General features: G+C 46.0%; 5 protein-coding genes across 5 annotated transcripts; 2 read left to right on the top strand and 3 right to left on the bottom strand.

The window, feature by feature from the left end:
• Nucleotides 1-3762: 3762 nt before the first annotated feature.
• On the top strand, nt 3763-4584 carry FOXG_16337 (uncharacterized protein; the record flags this gene model as incomplete). The annotated part of the gene is made up of 1 exon (XM_018396377.1): nt 3763-4584. The coding sequence occupies one exon, from the start codon at nt 3763-3765 to the stop codon at nt 4582-4584; it is 822 nt and encodes a 273-aa protein (XP_018256981.1).
• Nucleotides 4585-8826: 4242 nt separating this feature from the next.
• Nucleotides 8827-9051, bottom strand: FOXG_16338 (uncharacterized protein; the record flags this gene model as incomplete). Its single annotated transcript, XM_018396378.1, has 2 exons — nt 8827-8972; nt 9021-9051. The coding sequence occupies 2 exons, from the start codon at nt 9049-9051 to the stop codon at nt 8827-8829; spliced, it is 177 nt and encodes a 58-aa protein (XP_018256982.1).
• A 5136-nt stretch (nt 9052-14187) lies between these two features.
• FOXG_16339 (uncharacterized protein) lies at nt 14188-15837 on the top strand (the record flags this gene model as incomplete). Its single annotated transcript, XM_018396379.1, has 1 exon — nt 14188-15837. One exon carries the CDS (start codon nt 14188-14190, stop codon nt 15835-15837), a length of 1650 nt encoding a protein of 549 aa, XP_018256983.1.
• Nucleotides 15838-16759: 922 nt separating this feature from the next.
• Nucleotides 16760-18783, bottom strand: FOXG_16340 (uncharacterized protein; the record flags this gene model as incomplete). The annotated part of the gene is made up of 3 exons (XM_018396380.1): nt 16760-17965; nt 18027-18285; nt 18344-18783. The coding sequence occupies 3 exons, from the start codon at nt 18781-18783 to the stop codon at nt 16760-16762; spliced, it is 1905 nt and encodes a 634-aa protein (XP_018256984.1).
• Nucleotides 18784-20105: 1322 nt separating this feature from the next.
• On the bottom strand, nt 20106-22998 carry FOXG_16341 (uncharacterized protein; the record flags this gene model as incomplete). The annotated part of the gene is made up of 2 exons (XM_018396381.1): nt 20106-22104; nt 22160-22998. 2 exons carry the CDS (start codon nt 22996-22998, stop codon nt 20106-20108), a joined length of 2838 nt encoding a protein of 945 aa, XP_018256985.1.
• Nucleotides 22999-25594: the final 2596 nt, after the last annotated feature.

Genomic DNA, 25594 nt, shown 5'->3' on the forward strand with positions numbered 1-25594 from the left:
GCTAAGTATCTCATTTGCCTGTCGAAGATCTCGGTTCTCAGCTGCAAGTAAGGCAACCTTGTGCATAACTGCCTTAGTCCTTTCTCAAGAGATCTCAAAGCTTCAAGAATTGACTCTGGGGAGCTACTGTGATATCTTCTGATTCGTCTCTGTAGGTATTCAGACTGGGATCCAGCCTCAAGAGCTGTTCTTGGGGTCCTTGAAGTCCAAGATTGAGCTTGTTGGGCCTCCTCCTCAACAGGCGTTGGAGTCCGTAGCTGCACATCTAGCTTTGAGATTACAACTTCTGGGTCAAAAGGAGCAAGGCCAGCTTCTCTAAAAACCCCCTTGATATTTGCCTCAGTCATAGTCAATTAAAAGGCGGCGTAAAAGGCCGGGAAGAACTCGGTCTTGGAAATGTGGGTTATAGACCTTCTAATCAGATGCTCTATTTCTCGGCCATATGCCTTTTTTAGCAGCCCAAAGCACCCAACATCAAGGGGCTGAAGGAGGTGGGAAGAACAAGGTGGCATACAGAGCGTGATGATATTATTCTCCTCACAATATATCTGGAAATCGGCGGACTGATGACTTTCATGGCCATCGAGGATCAGAAGACGATAGGGACCAGTTGATCGGTTAGTTATACATCGATCAAAGTGCTTTAGCCACTCGAGGCCTGTCTCATTATCTGTCCAGCCATTTAAGGTCGTAGCGATAGCCCAAGAGGCCGGGAGGTTGCTTTCTTGGTACCAATTGGCAAGGTGATATTGGCCTGCAACCACGATAAGTGGATCAATCGCCTGACCTTCTGCATTAATCGCTTGGATTGCTGTAACCTATTCCCGGTTTCCAGGTTGGACTGATTTTGGCTGTCCACGCCTTTCCGAGCTAGTAATAACTATAGCGCTTAATATCACGCCCACCATAAAGCCGGTCTCATCAAAGTTCCAGATATCATCTAATCGGATACTATACTTCGCGATTGTATTCTATACGAGCCTAAACCAATTGCGAATAGCAATTAGTTCTTCGCATTTGGCCCTCTGATAGTCATACCTGCTCTGAAAACGCGTCTTAAGCTCTGGTTGCCGTTTGATAAAATTGATAGCCCAGCGCTTGCCAACTGGTGATGCATCGCGGTCAGCAAGCAGTCGATTCGCCATTTCTTCAACATCGCAAAGCCGGGAAGGAAATCCTCGCGAATCTAGGTCAAGGATATACTGGACTATAACCTGTTCCTCTAGATCACTCAGTTTCCGTGAGTTCGGGATACAATCGCTGCGAGCTTGTCTGCCCTGAGATCGGTGGTGGAGGGTCTGGAAGTAGACGTCATAGATAAATGCAGCTCGTCGCAGGCTTAATTTTAGGTCTGCCTGATAGGCCTGAAGTGCAAGAATAATTTGAGACTCTTTATTAGATCGAGATATATTATTTAATTGAGAATCAATTGATCAGATGGTTAGACGTAAGGTTGAGGGATTTTTGTCTCGCTCGCTTATCACGTACGTTAAAAGTCTTTAAAAAATACTATTTAATAAAGTTATTTATACTATTATAAGAAATATTTTTATTAGATTTTTAGCTATTTTATTTGGGAAGTAAATAACTATAGGGTAGGCTGTTTTTAAGTGCATAGTATACTGGGTCACTCGCTTGTCTGGGTTACTTGCTTATTAACCACGTTAACCTATCTTAGATCTTTTAAAGATATTAGCCAGGCAGGTTTAAGATTAAATAGTAAATACAATCTCTATTTATATATATATAAGGAGTTGAGTAGAGGCTAGATATGACTTAACTTAAGTAATTTAAAGTACTTAAAATAAAGGCTAAGGAGAAAGTAACTATTAATATAACTAATTAACTAGTTAGAGGATGGTTGAAAATCTTTCTATTTATTCTAGTGTTAATAAAAGCCTTACTGGCTTTATTTATAAAAATAAATCCTCTGGTGTTAATAGAGTCTTGGTGGCTAGGAAATAAACGCCTAAATCTAAGTTTGAAAAGTACTAATTCCTTCTTATTATAAATAGCTAGATAAAGCTGCTTTCTATCCTTGCTATAGACCTTGGCGATAAATAATTTTAAGAAAGGCGTATCCTTAATGGTAGTCCTACTTAGTGCATCCTTGGAAGGTCTATAAATGGTGGCATTGGCCAAGTTCCTCTGTCCACCTGTGAGAGTCTCTCAGCTGTGCTTGCGTAGGTATCCGCTGCAACCTTTCATGGATGCTACAAACTCATAATGCGCCTTAGATCAGCGGCTCAATAAAATCTCTCTGGACAAAGCCCTAAGTAATATCAGTAATTAAATCTTTTATTGAAAGCAAGAACTAGCACCTGAGAACTCACCACTTCCGTCATCCTCGCTTACTCTGGTATGTTCATCTCCCCTAAAAGCGAGATATAAGACACAGACAAACTGTCCAAGAGCTATAACAAGCGGCAATAACTGGCCAACAGATCGAAGAGTTGAGATGCTGGATACGTCGTGGATATGATTCCAGGAAATTGTGAGTTCAGTTGATACGATTGATATTGCCAATAGAACGATAGTAGAAGAGCCTTTGACTAATTTGATCCACTTAGATTCCGAGGCTCCTGAATCTGATTCAATGGGGTCTGGCGGTATGAGAGCTAAATAAGGATATTAGATATCTCGGCTCTTGCGAATAAATACATAACACAGTTGTTAGGCATTAACATACCAAAAATCAGATAAAGAATTAGGTAAACAATATAACCGACCTTCATGGCGGTGCGAAACCAGCCGTATAAATCGACCTTGGCGAAAACGAAGACGTAATCTTGGGCGCATCCTGAAGACGGCAGAACATCAAGTCCCGACCAAGAAAACCACAACCAATAGCTAATCGCCGCTACTACGGTGAGTTTACTGCGTACCTGGAATTTGGTGCTGTGCCAATTGCTCAAGAGGATAATAACGCCAGCATAGGCCGAGCCAATGAGAACAGGGAATATACCCAACTCGACGCCGCGGATCTCTCGTGAACTTGAGAGCTTGAGGATGATGATCCACGAGGAGACGAACAGGGAGAGATTGGTGTTGGCGAAGAAGCTGTAATACATAGACTGGGGAATAAATGTAGCTACTAGTGCCATTGTAAGTAATTGGATATAGAGACTTAGACGGATGCCAAGACCGTAGAGGTCTGGATTGCCATTAAAGCCGCAGTTGTCGGCCATGTTATTGCAGAACGATAGAGATATCGCTTATAAGTCTTTCAATGGAGCAAACAGTGGAAACAAGATAAAAGCCTTTTATTATAGAGCGCGGTTCTCGCCTATGCCTTTTTGACAACACCAGTTCATTATCCAAATGCATGTCACACCACCAGGGCTTGACGGTCACAAGGCTGTGAAAATGACCTTTTCGAGCTGAACATTGGTGGCTGAAAATCGGCCTACTATGCCAGCCACTTTACCCATTCCGACCAGCGGATCATAAGATTAGTGACAGTAGCAACAACGAAGTAGCACGCAATAAACCAGTAGTCACATATTAAGTAAGGCAATGTTTCATTAGCATTTGATTTAAATCAATAGTGTCAGCCACAGTTTAATGCTGAACACAGGAGTCGGATGACTTTTCATGAGGTGATTATGAGGCAAATCGTAACACTGGCTGCTGTGTCAGTGCGCTGCCGTCAGAAGAGGTATAAATTAATTGTTTTCTGCCGCCTCAAAGAAAATTAATAAGCATCCAGCGTTACATAAACTATCTCCAAACTACTTAAGCATAAATAACGCAACCCAAACAATGATCAACTCTACCAGCGCCACTGGTGAGAAATCTATTTGCCCATTTGCAGGCAACCCAGACCTGTACGGCATTGGCATCCGGATCGGCTTCTACCTGCAGTGGATCTCCACCCTGCTCGCAACTCTCTTCGCACCATGGGAAGAAGACATCCTGCGCATACTCAACCTCTTGGTCCAACTGGCCATGTTCTTAGGTCTCGTATTCCTCACACAGGACGGCGAGATCCACGCGATTGAGCCAGTCATCACGCTTTGGCTGTCATTCGGAGCGCTTTCTAGCCTATCCGGCAATGGAATCAACCCGCTTGGTAGATTTTCTGGCTTTTTCAGAGTTCTGGTGTACTCTGGCTTCGCAGGTTATGCGTGCCGGCTATGGTTTTCAGGCCTCGACGACATGCTTGAAGCTGAGAAGGGCTGCAGGATTGTGGCATTCTTTGGAGGTGTGACCATTGAAGGGTCGTTTCGAAAGTACAACAAAGTGGCGGCGTTTATCGGTGCTGCCATTTGTGCCACATTCGCAATCGCAAGTGTGTTCAAGATTTCAAACGCTTTCAAAAACGCAACATATCGCAAGAGGTACAACGTGGAAATCGTCTTCCTTCTCTTCTCCTTTACAATTATAATATTGTCGATATCTGTGGTGGAATGGCTGGTGAGGGCAAATGGAATTACCAGTATTTGGGAAATAACAGCTGTTGGCCAGTTACTTCCCTTACTATCAGGTATATTTGGGCTTCTAGAGGTATTATATGGCATATATACTAAGAGGCTATGGGAGGTTTCGCGGTGCTGGGTTCTGTTAAATCACCATCTCACCTGATAATAATATATTATTATAAGTAATAATAGCCCAATCGACCAAGTAGGGATAATATATAATATCTTTATTTTATTACTTTAGCAAAGTAATAACTAATAAATAAAATCCAGGTAAGTTATTCTAATAATAGCTATAAAAGTATTAATAATAAACTCTCTAACGTGTATGATAAGCAAGTGGGCCATCCAAGTAAGTGGGCCACTTCTTGTATACCCTTAAGGTAAAAACTAAAATAAAAACACCACAAGCTATCTAATTAATTAGAACTACTCGCTATACTCTCCTCTAGACGTCTCAATCACTACCTGACAGGTCCTTGCATTATGCCCAGTCTTTCCGCATACACCACAGCGCCGAACGCCCGGTCGCGCCGACCTTTCTTGACCACTACTTCTCGACGATTCGGCCACTACCTGCGCATCTACATCCATCTGATCAACTACTTGCCTTGATTCCCCTGCAGTCATCACCCCTCCTTTCTGTAATCGAGTTCTTTTTGCCCTTCGGCGTCGACTAAGTATCTCATTTGCTTGTTCAAGGTCATTCATCCTAGCCTCTACTAAGGCTAGCTTATGCATGACTGTGCTTGTTCCCTTCTCAAAACACTTCACAGCTTGAATAAGTGACTCTGGAGAGCTGCTATGATGTCTTCTGATTCGTTTCTGTAAGTAAGCAGATTGAGATTGGACCTCAAGAACTGTCTTTGGGGTCTTTGAAACCCATGGGGTTAAGGGTTCAGCAACCTCCTCGGAAGGCGTTGGAGTCCGCAGCTTCATATCAAGCTTTGAGATCACGCTTTCCGGGTTAAAAGGAGCAAGCCCAGCTCCTCTAAAACCCCCTTTGATATTTTTTTCGGTTATAGTGGCTTGGAAGGCGGCGTGGAAGGCGGGAAAGAACTCAGTCTTCGAAATATAGGTTATAGAGCATCTGATCAGATGCTCTATTTCTCGACCATATGCCTTCTTTAGTGGCCCAAAGCACCCGATATCAAGAGGCTGAAGTAGATGAGACGCATGAGCCGGAATACAGAGCGTGATGATATTATTCTCCTGGCAATATTTCTCAAAAGCGACGGAGTGGTGACTTTCGTGGCCATCAAGGATCAGAAGACGATAAGAACCAACTGATCGGTCAGTTGTGCATCGGTTGAAGTGCTTTAGCCACTCAAGACCTAGTTCATTGTTTGTCCAGCCATTTTGGCTCGTTGCAATAACCCAGCCGTTTGGGAGGGTAGGTTCTTCATGCCAGTTGGCAAGGTGATATTGGCCCGCTCCAATGATAAACGGCTCGATCGCCCAGCCTTCCGCATTAATCGCTTGAATGACTGTAATCCATTCACGATTCCCAGGCTGCACTGATTTTGGTCTTCCAAGCCTTTCTGAACCTGTGACGACCATGCCGCTTGAGATAACACCCATCATAAAGCCAGTCTCATCAAAGTTCCAGATATCCTCTGATTGGATACCATACTTCGCGATTGTGTTCTGTACGAGCTTAAACCAGTTTCGAATAATAGTTGGATCTTCGCATTTGGCCCTCTGGTAGTCATATTTACGAAAGAAATGCGTCTTGAGCTCTGGTTGTCGTTTAACGAAGTTATGAGCCCAGCGCTTGCCAACGGGTGGTGCCTTGCGGTCAGCGAGGAGAGAATTGGCCATTTCTTCAATAAAAGAATGTCGCGGAGGAAACCCTCGCGAATCTAGGTCGAGAATAAAGTGAACTACTATTTCTTCTTCTAGATTAGATAGTCTGCGTGATTTCTGGGTAGTATCGCGTCGTGATTGAATGCCATTCTGGCGGCGACGTAAGGTATTGCGAGGAACTTCATATGTATCTGCAGCGCGTCGGACACTTAGTTTGGGGTTATTTTGAAGGGCCTGAAGTGCAAGAAGCATTCTAGCCTCAGTAGAAGAGTTCGGCATGCTTGGTGGTTGAGAATTATCTGATTAGATAGAAATGTTGCAAGGTGAGGGATTTTTGGCCCACTTACTTGGATGGCCCACTTGCTTATCATGTACGTTAGCTAGATTCAAGACTTAGTAAAGTTAATTAATAAGATAACCTTTAGGCTAACGTATATGATAAGCGAGTGAGCCACCTTTCATCACCTACATAATAAGATTACTCCTAAAAACATCACAATCTATCAGATTAATTAAAGTTAATCGCTATATTCTTCCATATTGACCTCGATTTCCTCCTGACAGGTCCTTGCATTATGCCCGGCCTTGCCGCATACACCACAACGCCGACCACCCGGTCGCTCTGACCTTCCTCGACCACCACTTCTTGACGATTCAGCCACTACCTGCGCATCAACATCCATCTGATCAATTACTTGCGATGCTTACTGTACAGTTATAGCCCCTCCTTTCTGTAATCTAGTTCTTTTTGCCCTGCGGCGCCGGCTTAGTATCTCATTTGCATCTCGAAGATTTCGGACCTCATTCCTCAATAAGACAACCTCATGCATAACTGCCTTTGTTGCTTTAGTATTTGACTTTAAAGCTTCTATTATTGACTCTGGGGAGCTGCCTTTATGTCTTCTGATTCGTTTTTCGAGGTATTCAGACTGAGATTGAGCCTCAATTGCTGTCTTTGGGGTCTTTGAAACCCATGGGGTTAATGGTTGGCTGACCTCCCCAGGAGGCGTTGGGGTTCGTAGCTGCACATCAAGCTTTGAGATCACGGCTTCTGGGTCAAGAGGAGCAAGTTCAGCTCCTCTAAAACCCCCCTGGATATTGCTTTCTGTGAAAGTAGCTTTAAAGGCGGCATAAAAGGCCGGAAAGAACTCGGTCTTGGAAATATGGGTTATGGAGCATCTAATCAGATGCTCTATTTCTCGACCATAAGCCTGTTTCAGCACTGCAAAGCACCCAACATCAAGAGGCTGAAGTAGGTGAGATGCATGAGGCGGCATACAAAGCGTGATAATCTTATTATCCTGGCAGTATCTCTCAAAGTCAGCAGAGTGGTGGCTTTCGTGGCCATCGAGGATCAGAAGACGATAGACACCAACTGATCGGTTACTTGTAGACCGATCAAAGTGCTTTAGCCACTCGAGATCCAGCTAGTTGTTTGTCCATAACTCTGAAATACTGCAACAACTCCGGCGGTACGGGATAAGCAAGCCTATTATCACTTGGTACCAGTTGGCAAGGTGATATTGGCCCGCACCAATGATGAACGGCGCGATCGATTGATCTTCTGCATTAATCGCCTGGATTACTGTAATCCATTCACGATTTCCAGCCTGCACTTATTTTGGTCTTCCTTGCCTTTCCGAGCCTGTAACTGCCATTCCGGCCATTATAAGGCCCATCATAAAGCCAGTCTCATCAAAGTTCCACATATCATCTGATCGGATACCATGCTTCGCGATTGTGTTCTGTACAAGCCTGAACCAGCCACGAATAATAGTCTGATCTTCGCATTTAGCTCTCTGATAGTCATATCTCCGAAATAAACGTACCTTTAGCTCTGGTTATCGATTTACGAAGGTATGAGCCCAACGCTTGCCAACAGGTGACACGTCGCGGTCTGCAAGCAGAGAATTGGCCATTTCTCCCACAAATCGCAGTCGCGCAGAAAATCCTCGCGAATCTAGGTCGAGAATGAATTGGACTATTATCTGCTCCTCTAGATCAGATAGTCTCCGTGACTTTGGGATACAATCGCGCCGTGATTGAATGCCATTATGGCGGCGGCGTAAGGTCTCAAAAGAAACCTGATATATAGTTGAGGCACGTCGGAGACTTAGTTTTGGGTTATTTTGAAGGGCCTGAAGGGCAAGAAAGACTCTAGCTTTATTTAAAGATTGTGGCATGTTTAGTGGTTGAGAAGTATTTGATCAGATAGTAATAGTGTAGGATGAGAGATTTTTGGCTCACATACTTATCTCACATGCTTATCAAACACGTTAGTTTTATTGGGATTTGAGACAAAGGTTAAGATTTTTGGCTAACTCGCTTTTCTGGTTAACTCGCTTGTCAACCACCTTAGATTTTATATTTATTGGGACAGGTGCTGATAAACCGGAGCCAGAACTTAACGCCCTGCTATAAAGTGTTGCCTTGCCTGAACGTGTAACCAAGTACTAATGAGAAATTCAAACCCAGCTCCTATCAAAAATCAAGTCTCCCCTCTACAAATTGTAGTAAAATAAATTATTTGCTGTGCACTTGATTTATGGCTGTAGGACTAGCCGCGGATTTCTTATGTGACACCTTGATAAGTGCGGTTCTAAGCTTCATGGAGTTTTTCAGCCTTGGGAGGGTACTTTCCCCCTTCTTTTTCAATCTTCGGCTGACAAGTACACCAGTCATGCTCAGGAATCTCAGACATGACCTCTGGAACGTGGTTACCGCAGCCCCACCAAGTGGCTTTTTCTATAGCCAAGGTCAGTCCCGACCAATGATTTGAATAAGCGGGCTTACTGCAAGTGTTGCAAGTGGCTTTCTTGCACATTCTGACGGGAATTCTCGTTTATAAACCGGTGCTTAAAGGAAGGGGAATTTAATTTTAGCTATGCAGTAGGCACAGATGCAGACAATAAATATCACTCAGATTAGGGGCGAAGTGGATCATATATGTGAGATTTGCACCTTGAATGCTGCCAGGGATGGCATATCCATGACGTAAGAGAAACCCAGATCGTACGAGATCGGGAGACTCTAAACTTGGGGAGTATGATCCTCACAAGGCTCTTAAAAAAGGTCGCCGATTCTAATCCCCGCTCGATCCTTTAAAATTTATATTTTATTTCCCGCGCCTTCTAACAAGGTTTTTAGTACCACTAGACCTTGAATGTGAATTCATGCTATGGGGCATAGATTTGTAAGTTGCTTAGCAGAATAACCCACGTTGACATTGTTGTATCCCTTTGACTGGCGTAAGGCAACACCTAGGTCACGAGCAGGGATTCCAACCAATCATAGAGCCACAAGCTCAAGGTATGTAAAGCCCCGCCTAATTTAAGTGATGCCAGAAGTCCCAACATTTTCCAGGGGTACAAGGAAATACCTGGCATTGCTTACAGCCATACCGGGATTTCCGTATTTCCCCTCTGCTGCCGCTGGTTGCGGATAAAAGTTTTTGCTTCGACTGTATCTCCCCAAGCCGCATCCCTTTGCAAGCCTTGCAAGCAACAGGAATTTTATTACAGAACCATTCATGTTGCGATGTAGGCGTAAACTCATCCCCAGTCCGAAATCTCTGTCTCGACTGACTACTAAGGTCATACTTTGCAACAGGGTCATTAACAAGACGCTGCTTCCACTCCGCTTGAGACTTCTCTGGCTTCCACCGTGGGTTTCTCGTTGCTGCAGGATGAAGCTGTTGATCAGGGCTATTTCTAGCAGGAAGTCTCAAGCTAGGGCCCTCCAGCCGCCCCGACAAACACGGCTATCAGGGCCCCAGTAGGCTCGCATTTGATCGCCTCGATCTACGGCATTCATTTCGTCGTTGTAAGTGGCAGCGACAGACGGAATTGAAATCACTTTGACTGGCTCCTCACCGGAAAACTCTTGCATTGGCCGTGCTGCAGGTTGGTCTGCTGTTGGTCGTTTCCTTATGCGGTCAATCCGTTCATTGCCTGTAAATACGGTGGATAAAAACAACACAAGGGCATTATCTTTCCAAGCGATCTGGTTGACCTATCAAAAGTTGAATCAGTAAGGCTTATCTGTAAAAATTTGTCTCCTTGACTAACTAGGTTATCAGATGTTGGGATTGCTTTAAGGCAGTTAAAAGGAATACTACCAGCAGCAGTATTATCATCAGCTTTGAGCTTGACGAGCAGCCAGTAAAGACCACAGTTCCGGCGGGGTTAGCCGTGGCTCCGTGCCCAAGCTGACGTAGCCGACGGAATAGGTTGGAAGAAGAGAATAGGTTGTCGAGAAACACGCGGTATCTGGCTTCCGGCAGCAGAATCACTAGGGCGACAACCACAGCTTGGGTCGGGTTTAGGTAAACAGTATTCTGTGGCTCTCGAAACCGCCGTTGCTGCCATTGGCGACGTAGTTGTGAAGGCAGCCGCCGGTAGGTGTGTCTGATACCTGCAGGCCCGAACTTCTGGCCCGGCCTGTGCCAGAGCCACCGTATGAAATAACCGCGTTGAGCCACAGCCCAGACTTTGAAGCCCGTGGGAATGGGTTTAGATGGGACAGTTGTCATCTCTAAAGATCTTCCTAGTAAGCGGACCATAAACTCATCTATAGCAATAGCTGTGCCTGGTTTGAAGAAAGTAGTGGATATATGTTGTATGTGATTAGACCAGTCATCCACCCGGCTCAACGTCCGGCTATATAAGCTATCCCCAGTAGCTATGAATACTGCTATCCCCAGTAGCTACGAATATTGTTGCGTGGCCAAAGAGACATAGAACTCGTGATAATAGCTGAAATCGGCGAAGAGACATCCACTTTACATTTGGATGACTTGGCTGTTGCTTCCCTAACTGTGACGTTCTCCAATAGTCTTCTATTCGGGGTTCCTTGTGTATTCGCATATAGATCAGGATCGCAATCCATACGAAGATTTCTACAACAGAGGTTGGCTTCCAATCAAGAAGCCGCGACTGTGGCTGTTGCCCATCACTGCAGCTATTTGTAAGCATCTCAAGCCGATCACTAGCCCAGCTATTCGTATAGCAAACCCAGCTTTCTACTAGCCAAACAGGGAGAAATTGCTGGAATAGCAGCATTGGCTCTGGGGTAAATCCTCTATCCGAAATGACCGATCTGGGAGATGAACGGGGTCGAAGTTGTAGCCACGGCCAGAAACTGGATTATTGACTGGTCGGCATGTGTTATCAGTCGGCTGCTCACGGCAGCTATGATCGACTCGAATGAAGCTATTGTCATCATCCACGTTGGCTGCTTGGCTAGAGAGTTGTTCGATACCCATGACAGCTCATTGAATGGGTTGTATGACGATTTCAGCGGGGTCGGTTTCGCGGACGCTTCAAGTCACTACCATGTGTCCCTTGGTTGCGCGGGGGCCGTGTGGGGCTCAGTATGGAGGTGCTGCCTTACGCTAGTCAAAGGGATACTCATGTTGAGTCTGCCGATCGTCTAGGCAGCACGATGCTGCCTGCGATTTAGAGTTCATGGCAAGTGTAAAGTTATTCACGATGGTCGTGATCCTTGCCTTTCACATCTTTGTCCTTTCCTTATGGATAGATGCCGTTACATAAATCTGGCTAGCTAAAGTATACCGATGGGCTTTTCCCTGCCTTGTTGTCGTAGGAGGAAAGTGACAGTGGCGCGAACTTGACTATGAGAAGGAGCATAGCCCAAGGCTTCTTGTCGAAGTATCCAGACAACCAATCCGGGCTCCTAAGACTTGAATAGTATAGTAGCTGGGCAGAATAGGTGACCTCAGACTTGGGTGGCTCTACTCTTAATCGGTCTGAGAAGGTCGGCTGAGGGGAGCCATGCTTTGTCCGGCTTGGTTCTGGGAGAGGCCGTTATCGGTGACATCCAATATGGCTTCAATAACTTCATCTTCTGGGTAACACGCTTGATTCATTCTCAAGGCAATTATAGAACATTCCTGTAGATAGAACACCCGAAAGCCATGGGGAAGGGGGGGGACTCTGCGAAGACGGGGCATTGGTAGGGATTTTACATTGGTGCCACACTACCATACCGCTCATACGACGCAAAAAAAGAGTAGTATAATACGAAATAACATGAAACCTCCTTTGAGATACAGCTTGTTTCATGTAAATAACTTCAGTCCTTGACCAAGCACCTTTCAAGTGAATTTGGGCATTTTATATGAGGAAACCTTTTTTGCCTATTGGTTGAGGGGTACTGCATGGTAGTTATATAGGATCATGTCAAATAATGATAGCAGCCGCATAACCCTTATAGTCTTTTCAGATCCATGTATTAATTCAAGATTGATCTACGGGTGGCTGCTTACGGTTCAGGAACAGCAATAATGTAACCAGCGTCTTTCCTGCACCTGATACAAACAATGCATTTGATGAGCCGATGCCCGTTCGCATGAAGGCTCCGGCAAAGCTCCCCACCACCAACGCAATTAAAAATCCAGCACGTCGATTTCTTGAACGGTTTTGTAACTTTAAAAGCCCTGGATCGATAACAAGATCAACCCATGCTGCTGTCGCCATAGCCGTTGTGATTTCCTGGATTCGAAAGGGTCGCATAGACGCTACTTGGGCACCTGATGCAAAGGCGAGTAAAGCAAGTGAACCCATTGCTGAGGGGCCTGTACCATAAGGGGAGTATGCGGGGTGAATAATGGCGGCCGCAAACGTGAGAATTGTCTGCGCACAGTGACTAAATATCAGCCACATACGAGCTCGTGGTCCAACAGTATTGGCTAACTGTCCTGTTGTAATAGCTCCGGCTAGGAACATACCCAAGCTTAAGCCTACGTCTGACAAGTTGAAAATCGAGTCATCATGCCCTGCGAGACCCACAGCTAATACAACGGAATTACCGGTCTGGTTGGATGCAAAACATTTGAAATCTGGGTAGCTGACTGCATCTTGGACACCAGTGCTGAATGTAAGAAGGAGAAGTTGAATCTCGAGGAGGATGTCAACCTCTAGGTTGGCGGACAGGTAACGTCGGACATTATTGATTGATAATTTAAAAGACATGGGTAGATAGCAACCTTATGCGGTTTGCGTTGTCTGATAGGCGTCAGTTTGGTGTGGGGATAAGTTTTAAATAGTCAGCAGGGGTAATTCCACGCCTTGGACCTTTATCAGAACCGTGGCATCATACTAATTTTTTTTTTTGCTTTTGCAGGGATGTAAAAAACCATGTCGAGGGGGCTGTTCTGTTAACCAGCTTACACACCTTCACCCCCTAGCGTGAGTCCACATTCCAGCTCTAGTGGTATTAAAAACCTTAACAGAGCGCTAAAACTAACTTTTAGGATGAAGCGGGGACTAGAATCGGCGACTACATGCTTGCGCTTTTAGCATTTTTTTCCTCCACATCGTTAGCCGTTTTCGTGGAGGGTGGTGGGGAGACATAGCCGGTGTTAGGGCAAGGCGGGCATGCAAAATTAAACTATTTAGCCTCTTTGAGCAAGATAAGTCGCTTCTCTGGTCTTTTCAATTTTCAAACCAATTTCGAGCTTCAATCGGGTGACGCAAAGTTAGTGTTAGTTCTACTATTATACGGAAGTTAGCCGAAATTGGTTACTGGGATTTCAGAGTGGTGTCGAGCTCCGCTCCAGTAGCCTTGAAACAAGCATTTGACGGATGAATTACGGCGACCTCACCTCATGACGTGCAGGGTGGGACAACTTGCGTGTGCGACGAGGTCGGCGACTCGGACCCAGTGGCCACCGCAGACTACCTCCTCATATAATCATCTCCTACTTATTAACGATTAGCGGCGCAGCTTATAAACATATCACCCCATTTGCCGAACTCTGCGTCACGAAATTTTAGTGGCTGGGTGGAGTTATATGATATGATCGAAAGAATCATGTGTGTCCTAGATGATTGATTTACCAGGCTCTTATGTCCGCAAGATTCGCGTAGATATATCATTTTTCAGAGAGCCAAATTTTATGCATGTCCACACCCGTCATTCAACAAGATAACGTTTGAGCATGGCTAAGAGAATCGTGATTGTTGGTGGCGTCGCGGGTGGCATGTCCGCGGCCACCCGCGTTCGACGTCTCGATGAGTCGGCTGCCATCACTGTGTTCGAACAGGGAGACTACACCGGCTTCGCCAACTGCGGTATACCCTATGCTCTAGGGAACATCATCAAGCATGATAAAACCCTGATCCTACGTACACCCAGCGACTTCAAGGAGCGCTTTAATATCGATGTCCATCTTCGAACCGAGGTCATCGGCATTGATCGTGAAAACCACCTGGTCAATGTGCGAACTGTGGGAACGGACGACATCCGCCAGGTGGGCTACGACAAACTCATTCTGGCCGAAGGTGCCGAAGCGTTTCGGCCTCCGGCTGCTGGGACAGAGTTGGACAATGTCGTCACGATGCAGACGATCTCCGATCTTCAGAAAGCCCGTGGCTTAATGTCGGACCGCGATGTAAAACACGTTTGCATAATTGGAGCCGGCTTCATTGGAATGGAAGTAGCCGAGAACTTGCGTAACCTCGGGTTCGAGATTTCGATGGTCGAGTACGGGTCGCATGTCTTTCCACCAATTGACGCCGACATGGCTGAGATTCTTCACACGAAACTCAGAAGCAAAGGAATCCAGTTGTTCCTAAACGATACTTTTAAGAAAATTGAGAAATCAAGCGTCCTCTTGACTAGTGGATCTGAGGTACTCGCAGACGTGGTAATTTTGGCAGCGGGAGTGAGGGCCAGAACGAGTCTGGCAAAGCAGGCTGGTTTGAAGTTAGGTGCGACAGGAGTTAGTGTTAACTCCCATATGCAAACCTCGGACCCGGACATCTATGCAGTTGGAGATATGGTTGAGACACAACACACCGTCATGGGACAGCCTGCTATACTCGCCTTGGCTGGTCCGGCAAACCGACAAGGGCGGCTCGCGGCCGATCATATATGCGGCAAAGAAGTACAATATCGTGGCAATGTCGGCACCGTTATCTGCCAAGTCTTTGACCTGAGCCTCGGCTTCGTGGGCCTTTCTATCGAAGCGCTTCGTCGATTGGGCCACGATCCTCTTTGGGTCACAGTGCATCCCCTTGACCATGCAGGCTATTATCCAGGCTCACAAACCATGACGATCAAACTCGCTTTTCAGAAAGAGACGGGCCGTATCTGGGGAGCACAGATTGTAGGCAAGGCTGGTGTCGACAAACGTATTGACGTGCTCGCTACAGCTATGCAATTTGGCAGCACGGTTTTTGATCTGGAGCATCTCGAGCTAGCCTATGCACCACCATACGGCTCGGCGAAAGATCCTGTCAATATGGCCGGCTTTGTGGCTTCAAATGTTCTACGTGGAGACTGCGATATCATTCACGCCGAACAGCTCAACCAGGCGAAGCTTGGCAAGTTGCAGATTGTGGATGTCCGCTCGCCTGAGGAATTCGCTAACGGTCATCTTTCTAAAGCGATCAATCTACCAGTCGACAGCTTGAGGCATCATTTTGGCGTTCTTGATAAGTCACTACCAACTGTCGTATACTGTCAAGTGGGCTATCGCGGCTATTTAGCTTACCGCATCCTTAAGCAAGGGGGGTTTGATGTTGCTAACCTCGATGGTGGTTTCAAGATGGTAGCCGAGGGAGGATATAGATTGATCGACAGTTAATTCTTTTTTTTTCTTCTTTTTTTTCTTCTTTTTTTTTAATTTAGTTTTCCGTTTTTCCTTTCTAACATTAGTAAAATGATGAATCCTTATATGTAATTAACAGTTGAAACACATAATAACCTTTCACATGTCAAACCTTGGAATCAGTCTAGGTTATGTAGATACTGAATGGTTTAACTACCGAAGAATGCGCCGTAATAAAGGTTCTTTATATGAGCTTTTCGTCAAGAAGCGAGAATTACTACTGATATTTATTGACCTCTAGAAACAGAATTTATAGCTATTAGGGTTTGGCTGCACTGTGTAAAGGGAATCTGGCTCCTTCGCCCTATCGGTAGCATACAGATGACAGGAATAAGAAAAGGAATCAGAAGAAAGTATCGAGAATCAGTATCGTCGACTGAAGACTGAAATGTCGATTCAGCTTCATGGCATAGCATATACGGCCTCACAGAGGCGGAGCTGTAAAGATTGAACGCGGAAATATTATCTAATAACTCAATTAGGGTCCTGGGGGCTTCAACTTCATTCTGCCATTATTTGGCCGTGATGTAACTCATCTCCTTGTTAGTTGGCCGGAATGAGATAGAAGTTCTTCCTTTGCGATCCTTTCTGTGGTCGTGCCCTTTGGGTATTTTTGGTCCTGAATGAGCTTGACAATAGAATTACTCACAGAGATCACGATTATTCGTTTTTTAATCATGAATTGAAAAGATAGCTCTCTGTGCAGGGGCCAAAGTTATAAAATAGATATACACTATGGGACATCCCCTCCAAGGCCGAGGCAACTGAGCTGCAAGGAAATAACACAAAGCCACCTTCGTCCGACTATTTGACTCTCTGGGGGTTAAGAATAGGAATTGGACAACTTTTTGATACGAGGTGTATTTGTTCTATATAAACTATCACTGTATGCGAACACTTATTTCCGCCAAATCAGGACTAGATAAGCCAAGAGCCTATATCCTGCGATAATACCAATGAGAATTCCAACCCAGGTCCCCTCCAGCCCCATAGAAATACTAAAATTATCCAAAACCGCCGTGCCACGGATTTTCCCCGCCGAATTCAAGTCACTATAATACATACACTGATAGCCTTGGGGCGTCTTTGCGCAGGCGTACTCTCGGGATTCGAACTCATTAACCATCATACCCTGAAATACATATGCCTGGAAGTCAATATAATGGAATACATACTTCCAAAACGGATTGAGGATACTCATTGGTACAAGGAATCCATCAACGCACATCCAAAGCCCATTTGCGAAGGCTGTGATCGCCAATGCCACAACGAAAACTGGAAAAAGACATGAAACCAACACAACGAGTGACTCCGCTGCCAGGAGATCAAGGAATAACCACATAACCCACATAAAGAACGCGCTGGCATTTGGGCGAAAGTTAGATAGCCAATATTCCACTATCGAGAAGACGAGAGTAATAAGGAAGAGGAATGGAAGTCCAATGATGAAATTTGATACCATAAACGAAGGTGGACCAACGAGGCCATTTGCACGCTCCTGGTAAAAAGTGTGCAAATCCTCTAGGAAGGCGGGAACATAAGCAATCGCCATAAACGACATGAAGGCGCCGCCGAAGAAAATGGCATTTATGAATGCCTGGATGTATTTTTGGTCCGTCTTCAGTCTCAGGAACACGGTCCCCATGAGGATTGCCAGGCCCAGATACATGACAATGCGGATACCATATACGACAACGTCGCGGTGCGATTTGATCCAAGAGCGGTGAAGCAAGATCAGAGGAATTAACCAAGGGCTTGGTTTTAGAATTTTATGTCTTGACAAATCGACAGAGGAAGCATATCTCGCGCTCACGATAGCAGCATCAAGATCCGCGCGCTGGGTTGACACTGCCCATTTTTGAGTAATATCTTCTGTGCGGCGGCGAACTTCGCCGTTCTTATCCAAGTCGGTATTAATTAGGTCAAGATAGAACTCGGCAGCATTAGTCTCACGGGGCATATAGTAACCAGCCCTGGCGAAGTAGATAGGTGCTTCGCAGACTAGACCAAAGTAGCAGGTTTTCCCTCCCGAGAGGAGGCAGAGCTTGTCGAATTGATGAAATGTCGCCGAAGAGGGTTGATGAATGGAAGCTATTATAAGGAGCTGGCACACATTAGCCCGCATTTAACCAAAATGTCGACTTTCCAAGAAGGAGAATACCCACCTTATTCCGCCTGCCAATCTCTTTAATATAAGTGATGACTTCGAGACTGAGAGCTGAGTCTAGTCCACTGGTTGGCTCATCAAGGAACAGAATTTTAGGATTGGCAACGAGCCGGCTAGCGACACCAAGCCGTTTCTTCTGGCCTCCACTCAGACCCTTCTTAATAGGTGTGCCGACAATAGTGTGGGCCTGTGACTGCAGGCCAAAGCTGGAGATAAGGTCATCCACACGGCGGAAAGCTTCCTTCCTAGTTACGTTGCTATCACTAGGTTAAAAAAAAAAAAAAAAACAATCGCTTCGAGGGCGGCAAGTCGTACCTAGGAAGCGCAAGCCTGGCCGCAAAGATCATCGTTTCTCGTACCGTCAGACTGCCTATCAGTGCATCCTCCTGCTCTACGTATGTAGAGAGATTACGGGTCATCTCGAGTTCCATCTTCTGTCCATTGCCAAGTATATCGCCTGTTGTAGTCGCTCCAGCAGCAGCGACTCGACGAGCAAGAGCGTTAAGCAACGTGGTCTTACCGGATCCACTCGGGCCCATGATAGCAAGCATTTCAGATGCGTTGATAATTCCTGACGCTTTGGATAAGATGGAAAGTGGCTGTTTGGTTTTCCGGTCTTTGACGAGGACTTCAAGGTTGCTCCAGGCGAAACTTTCGACAACATCGTTGGCTAGGTGACGAGTTGGGATCACACACATCTCAAGATCCTCGACTGCATGCTCGTTTGATCCATGTTGTCTAGATTGAGTACTCATTGTCACCGATTTGCATGACCCAAGCCGTCGGCGGAGATATAAGCAAAGGGACAATATCTTTTATGAATGGTTATTGATTAAATAGTGTATCTATTAAAGTTACCAAGAACGAGAAAGGCCGAGTTATAAAGTTACATGCCTGCGAGTGCGAGAGAGACGTCGCCTTGCGGCCAGCTTGGCATCAGTTACTAAACACGTCAACGGCGCCCCAAAATCTACATATCCTGTCAATGCCCCTCATAATTGTGATACTAGTCAGATCATGGCTTTTGAGTATCATTAAAAAAATTAAGGGCGCATGTGATTGGAGTGCAGCTAGCTGGTCAGATCATTTCGGCGACCAAGATGACATTTCCTCGCGGCGGCCTAAGGCGCTTCGAATTGCTCGACTAGGACTATCCCTGGCCCTTACCTGAGGCTCTTCCATGTCCCCTTGACCTAGACCGCCGAAGTGCAAACATGCCATGCTGGTAAAACTAGCAGATTCACTCATTGACTGGGTTCCTCATAGTTAGGTCCTGTTTCGTCCACGTAAACGTATCTGGCGGCCATTCTCAACTCCAATACTCTATGGATTAAGCAACTATCTAGAGTCTCTGGCAGGCAACGGGGCTTGCCGATGGGGTGATATGATCCAAATCAGTCCTCTGTCGTCTGAACACGTCATCTTATCGAAGCGGGCGCATCATAGACTATCGCACGAAAGGGCGATGAATCATAGCTTAACCTTAATGATTCTGTCGTCTGCTTTTTCGTCATATCATTAAGCAAACACCATTTTCATCACAAATCGTTACACGACTCATTTTGACACATATTGCGATACTGTTATACAGAATACACTGTATGCAGAGTAATAATTACTGGGAAACCAGGGGTAAGCCTAACAAATTGACCTACGTGATATGATGTGAGTCGTAACATGACAGGATTTAGTTATTTACTACGGTAATCTGCGAAAATGATACGCACGCTACCAAACACTCTGTTTATTTGTATGCAAGGTCCTAAGAGAACATGTCTTTTATCTGGGCCCATCTGCTTAGTGCCCATAGCTCATCATGTAAGTATTCCCATAGTAACCTTCTTCTTTAATGCCAGTAAGATGACGCCAAAGTTTAAGCGAAGACAAGCCTCAGTTATTCTCAGGTTTGCAACACCCATTCATCCTACAGTAGTACGATCTCAAGACCACAGACAGCAAAAAGCATCGATACGTAATGATCGCCCACGAGGGTTTTTAATCAGACCATGGTAGTAGGAGATAATGCTTGCTTTAAAAAAGACACCCTCTCTTTATTAAACCTATGAGTGCTATCTGCTTATTGCGACTGCAAACACCTCCAACGCTCCACGACCATCTCTTTCCCCTCGGGAGTTGCCTGACTAAAGTCGTCAATCCCTTGTCTCAGCCTAATCAACAAAATTTCAGCCTTTAAGCTAGTAAGATGATGCTTGGAAAACTCTTTTTCGATGCCTTTGAGGGTATAACCTAACAGGCCGAATATTGCTAGTGATATCAACCTCTGGTCCTTGTATAGGAAGGATATTTGTTTCCGAAGTAGGGGTATATGAATAGAATACTTACCAGCACCCAAGTTGTATACAAACCCCAACGTCCCATTCCACATACCCTTACCAAATCCTTTTCCGGCTTCAGCTTTAGCCCCCTGATAAGGCTTGATTACGACTCCACTAAAGGCGTCCCACAAACCCAAAACGAACTCCCTTCCCGCCGTACACGCACCGCTGCCCAAACCGGTAATCTCATTCCGTTGCCTTACCTCAACAGCATTGCTAGTATACGAAGGATAATTGTGAAACCCATTAGCTACGTTGTAAACCAGAGCCACGGGAACCTTAAGGCCTGCCTTGGCCACGTCAGCCGCGAACCGTCCCGTAATGTGCATAATATAGAACATGTGGCCGCGAGGGCCTTGTTCTTGGGCTTTCCAAGTGGCCTTTCGCCGTTCGTGCAGAGTCGGCACCCGTTTGGTCTCCGGAGTAGGGATTTCGCCAGTAAGTAGGGATTTGGTGGCCATTTTGTGGGCGAAGTTTTCTAACTCGGTCGGTGCGAGCCGGATGCTGTCTTTGAGGATGCCGTTATGAGTGGGATTTGTTAGCTCAGCGATGGTCATTCCGTTGCCATTTGTGTTTGGTGGAGGCCCTTGGTGTGCTTCCCTAGCTGTAGATGAAACATCGTGGTCCTCATTGTGATTTACGGTTAGCGTCGGTTGATGTATGTCTCTGTTGGTATTATACCAGGACATTTGTGGGAGTATTGCCTTATTGTCGCGACTTGACCACCTAGGCCTGTTTTTTAATCGTTGGGAGAAGTCGCTGGCTGCTGTACCCAAGGTGATAACAAAATTCGAAGCCGCAGCCACAGCACCAACAATAGGATGCTCTGCACCTTCATCAACATACCAATGCTTATGCTTAAGGAGCTTGAAGTCTCGAGGGTCCAACAAACCCTTATCAACGAGGCAAGCTGCCGCAAATCCACTCAGGTGGGTTCCCGTTGTTTTGTGTCTCCAGACGGCAAGCCTATCGGGACAGATATCGCATCGAAGGTGGTCTATATCGAGCCTCTCCTGGAAATCTACGGCTGTACCACAAGCCCCATCTTCAGCACCTATGCGCTCCGCCATCTTTTGTACTGCCTCTTGGACCTCGGTCTTGAGAGAAAAGATGATGCTGCTTGCCAAGATCTCAGCCGTCAATTCTTTGAAGGGTATGGGTGTTGGGCCAGCCCCTGCTTGTGCAATCATCTGGCCCCAAAAGGGCTGGTCACCGAAGAAGGGAACGATGACAGTTGGACGTCCAGCTGCAATGCCCGCGGCTGTTGTCCCGGCTCCCCCGTGATGGACAACGGCAGAGACGCGTTGGAAGAGCCAATCATGGGGACAATCGCCAATAAGACAAATGGTTTCGGGGATATCTCCTCTCCCAATGCCGCCCCAGCCTCTAGAAATGATGGCCCGGACACCAGCCAGTTTGACGGCATCGAAGATTAATTGCGTAAGGGCTGGTGGGTCTTCAATGACGATTGACCCAAATCCGATATAGATAGGAGGCGGCCCTTTCTCCAAGAAGCCAACCAGGTCCGGTGTAGGCATATAATGATTAGCTAAGGATAAAAATGAGAAGCCGGTGATGTTAATATGAGACCCCCAATCAGATGGCTTCGGAATTAAAGACTGAGACCAGAGGTAACTATACGGTACGCGAAGCCTGGTGAGAAGCTGGTATCCCCATAGTGGACTGATAGAATCGAGGCATAAGATTCGGGTACGAAACCTGTTTATTAGATCACCGAGTCTGTATTATGTCGCTGGTTAGAATCAGAATTGGAAATGTGCCAACAGATACGAACCCTTGCCATGTAAGCAGCTCCATGACTATATAGGAAAGGTAATTGGCGACAGCGCCATCAGTACTACCACGGTATGTCATGGAGGCCAATGGATGAGAAAACCTCTCAGTCGGTGACCAAGGCATAGTAAACACCATATGCAACGGGATACCCAACTTCTCGGCGCAGTGGATATGGGCCATCGATGGCGGATTAGCAATAATAGCATCGGCGATAAAAAGATCCTTGGTCTCTCGAACGTTTGCAGCCATTACACGATCTCCCATTCCATCACCAGCTTCAATGCAGCTCCTCCAAGCACCAATCAGAATCTCCCACATCTCCTCACGCCTTTTCTTAATTTCACCTGCTTTGACGCTTTTGCGAGAGGGCAGCAAACCCGGGTTCTTAACCATGTAAGCCATTAAAGCCTCAGGGTCACCGCCAATACTGAAAAATTCGATGCCCTGCGACTCGATAAAATGCTTAAAGACGGGATGAGTGCAAATACGCACGCGATGGCTGTAAGGAGGTCGTGAGAGGGCCTGAGCGACGGGGATGAAGGGCTGCACATCGCCACGAGACCCAATGATATGGATAGCGATGTTGAGACGCGGAGTAGTGACTAGTTGTTGGGAGTTGAGACTAACAGTGTTACAACTCCTTTTCTTGAAGGGCTCTGTAGGGACTGCACGACTCTGGCAACCCTTGAACCAGGAGACAACAGACTGAGCATGCTGATGAAACTGGACCTTTACGCGACCGTCGGCTTGGACATTGCCTGACGTGATGTTTTGGGAGTCGGCATCTTTAATAGTAATATTGCCGAGACCGTTGGATTCTGTCAAACTGAAGACCATATTGCAGCAACGATGGAGACGATAGAAGCAAACGAGGCAAGAAGTGCGCCAAACGGAGAGTCTGTGTTTAAATTTAGTAGTGATGTCATTAGATTGAATGTAACCTTTGAACGCCACGCCTAAAGCCCACTGCGACTGTTGCGTCATTGTGGGCTGATAAATTAGGTAGCAACTATGTACCATTTGTATTTGCATCATCTCCAGATATACGAAGGAAGATACATGGGAAGAAAAATACTACGAAATTTACTCGCACCAAAACCCCATCCCACATTTACACCCGCCCTAGCTCCCTATTATCTAGTCAAGACTCTCGTAACCCTAGCTGTCACTCAGTCCGTTTTCCACTTCTCTCCTGTTCATGTTTACAACAATGGGAGGGGTCATTAGGGTCCATTTCCTCGCTCTTTTGATGCTGCAGACGGTGGTTTTTGTCCTGCTCAGAACAATTCTCATGTTTGTCTGCGCCTTGTTCATGATGCTTATGACTGCCGGCATTACCATGATGCTTGTGGCCATCGTGATGCTTGTGGCCATCGTGATGCCCCGGGCCATGCATGTGATGAGAGAGACTTTTTGGCTCAGTCTGAGCCATGGTCTCGGTGCTAGTGGGATTTGGTGCTGTCGCTTCGGCCATTTCTTGGTCACACCGTGTACAGGTCGTATAAATTTGATTCGTTTGGAATGCCTGGTAGGCGAAAACAGGAGATTTTTATTGAGAAATTTGTAGAAAATGTCAAATTAGGTTGAGTGCGTTTCTAATATGACCACATAGGATAATGAATTTGTATGTCGATTTTGGAGTATGTTACGAGAAAAGTGAGCTTTTCAAGTAAAAGTCCCTTGGTGTGACTTACTAGCGCCCTTTGAAGTGAGTAATGATGGCGTGTATATTCGACGATATGATATGACGATAAAGTCTATAGCGGGTATTTGGGCATAAGAGCAGTACAGTTGGAGGTTTTGAGTTACACTAAAATGCTGAATGTAGATGGGTTTAATCTCAGTAACCTCATGTGAGTAAGCCAGAGGTTCGTATTTTCGACATCTCCCATGATATGATTATATTACGCCAGCCTGTACGGCACCAACGCACGAACTGTGAATGCGTCAGATCATTACTTTATCAATGCTACCACCTGATGACTGACTCGGCTTCATGTTTATCTGCAGATATGGACGTGTTATATCATACATTATCCTCCTCATCATTCGCGCTTTTGAGACTTCCCTCAGCTCGCATATATCTATTGGATAGGCCTTCTCGATCAACAAGCAAATGCCGCCTAAGATGATCGCACAAGGAAAAGAACAGGGGTATTGCCCAGGGTTGCAAACAAATAAATCGAATCAAATCGAGCATTCAATTTGATTTGATTTGGATACAAAAATGATCGATGTGATTTGATTTGGATCCATTTGGATCCATTTGATTTAGATAGCCCCACCTTTCTCCCACGATGAGATGCATTGGTCTGCTTCTATGTCCACCTAGAGTCGGTCTCTGAGCTCGAACCATCCGCCCTGTGAGACTGAATATTCGCTTTGCCTCGGGAGATGTCGCAATGAGCTGAAAAGAGATCTATCGCCACTCGTGACAGACGTGGATATTTGACCATTTCCTTGAGTCTTCACCTTGCAATGGGCGGCATTAAAGCCAAAAACTATGGCAGTTAAATTGGGAGGTAGGGGCCTAGTTACCAAAATAGGCAGGATCTCAACGCAAAGGTGGGGCGACTGGCCCGTCTAGCACGAGTGCTGATTGGTCAATATGTTATCCAAATGAATTTAAATATCCAAATAAATCGGACGTCCCCATTTGATTTGATTTGATTTGGATAAACTTGATTTGATTTGAAAAGATTTGGATTTGATTTATTTGTTTGCAACCCTGGCTCCATGGCATCTGGTCAGATAGGTGAGGGTTAAGTTGCCAGACGAGTTGCTGAAAGAATGTATCGCTAAAGAAAGAAAAAGGAACATTGGTGTTGATCAGAAGTCCCAGGCTCAGTTCTCGGATTATCTTGACTCTAGCACGCGGCAAGGCGCTGTACTGCAAGCCCGGTCGCTTGGGCCGTTCAGATTCATCGGTCACGCGTCTATATCAGCGCCTTGACTGCTCCCGGGGATCCTGGGGGGCCTACGTTGGTCAATGGTGCTCAAGCTCGCGACGTCACATTTACATACTTGCGGAGGTGGTCAGCTGCCGAACTCGTAGCAGCAGCGGCGAAGAACTCGGGCTGGCCCTTCGCGTCGCACAAACGACAGGCCCAGTAAGGACTCAAAGGACTATCGTTAGTGTCGATCTCAATAAGAAAAAATCCGTGGCGCTTGATCCAGCTCTTCCAGCCCTTCGAGCCTTTCCGGGACAAAGACTCTTCCAAAACATATCGTTTATTCCTCCATACTGCTCGCGGAAGATTTGGTGGTCTGGTGAGGCCACCCGCCCAGGCTGGTCGCCCAACCGAACCCAGCCGGGGTGACAAAATGAATGAAGAAGTTGATCGCCCTTTTAGGCCCAGTCATCGTGCATGATGTCAGTATTATATTGTCAACCATCTGCTAGCCGATCGAGAAGGTAAAACTATTGTAACTT

The sequence above is a fragment of the Fusarium oxysporum genome, genomic scaffold, assembly GCF_000149955.1.
Source record: "Fusarium oxysporum f. sp. lycopersici 4287 supercont2.34 genomic scaffold, whole genome shotgun sequence".
NCBI lineage: Eukaryota > Fungi > Ascomycota > Sordariomycetes > Hypocreales > Nectriaceae > Fusarium > Fusarium oxysporum.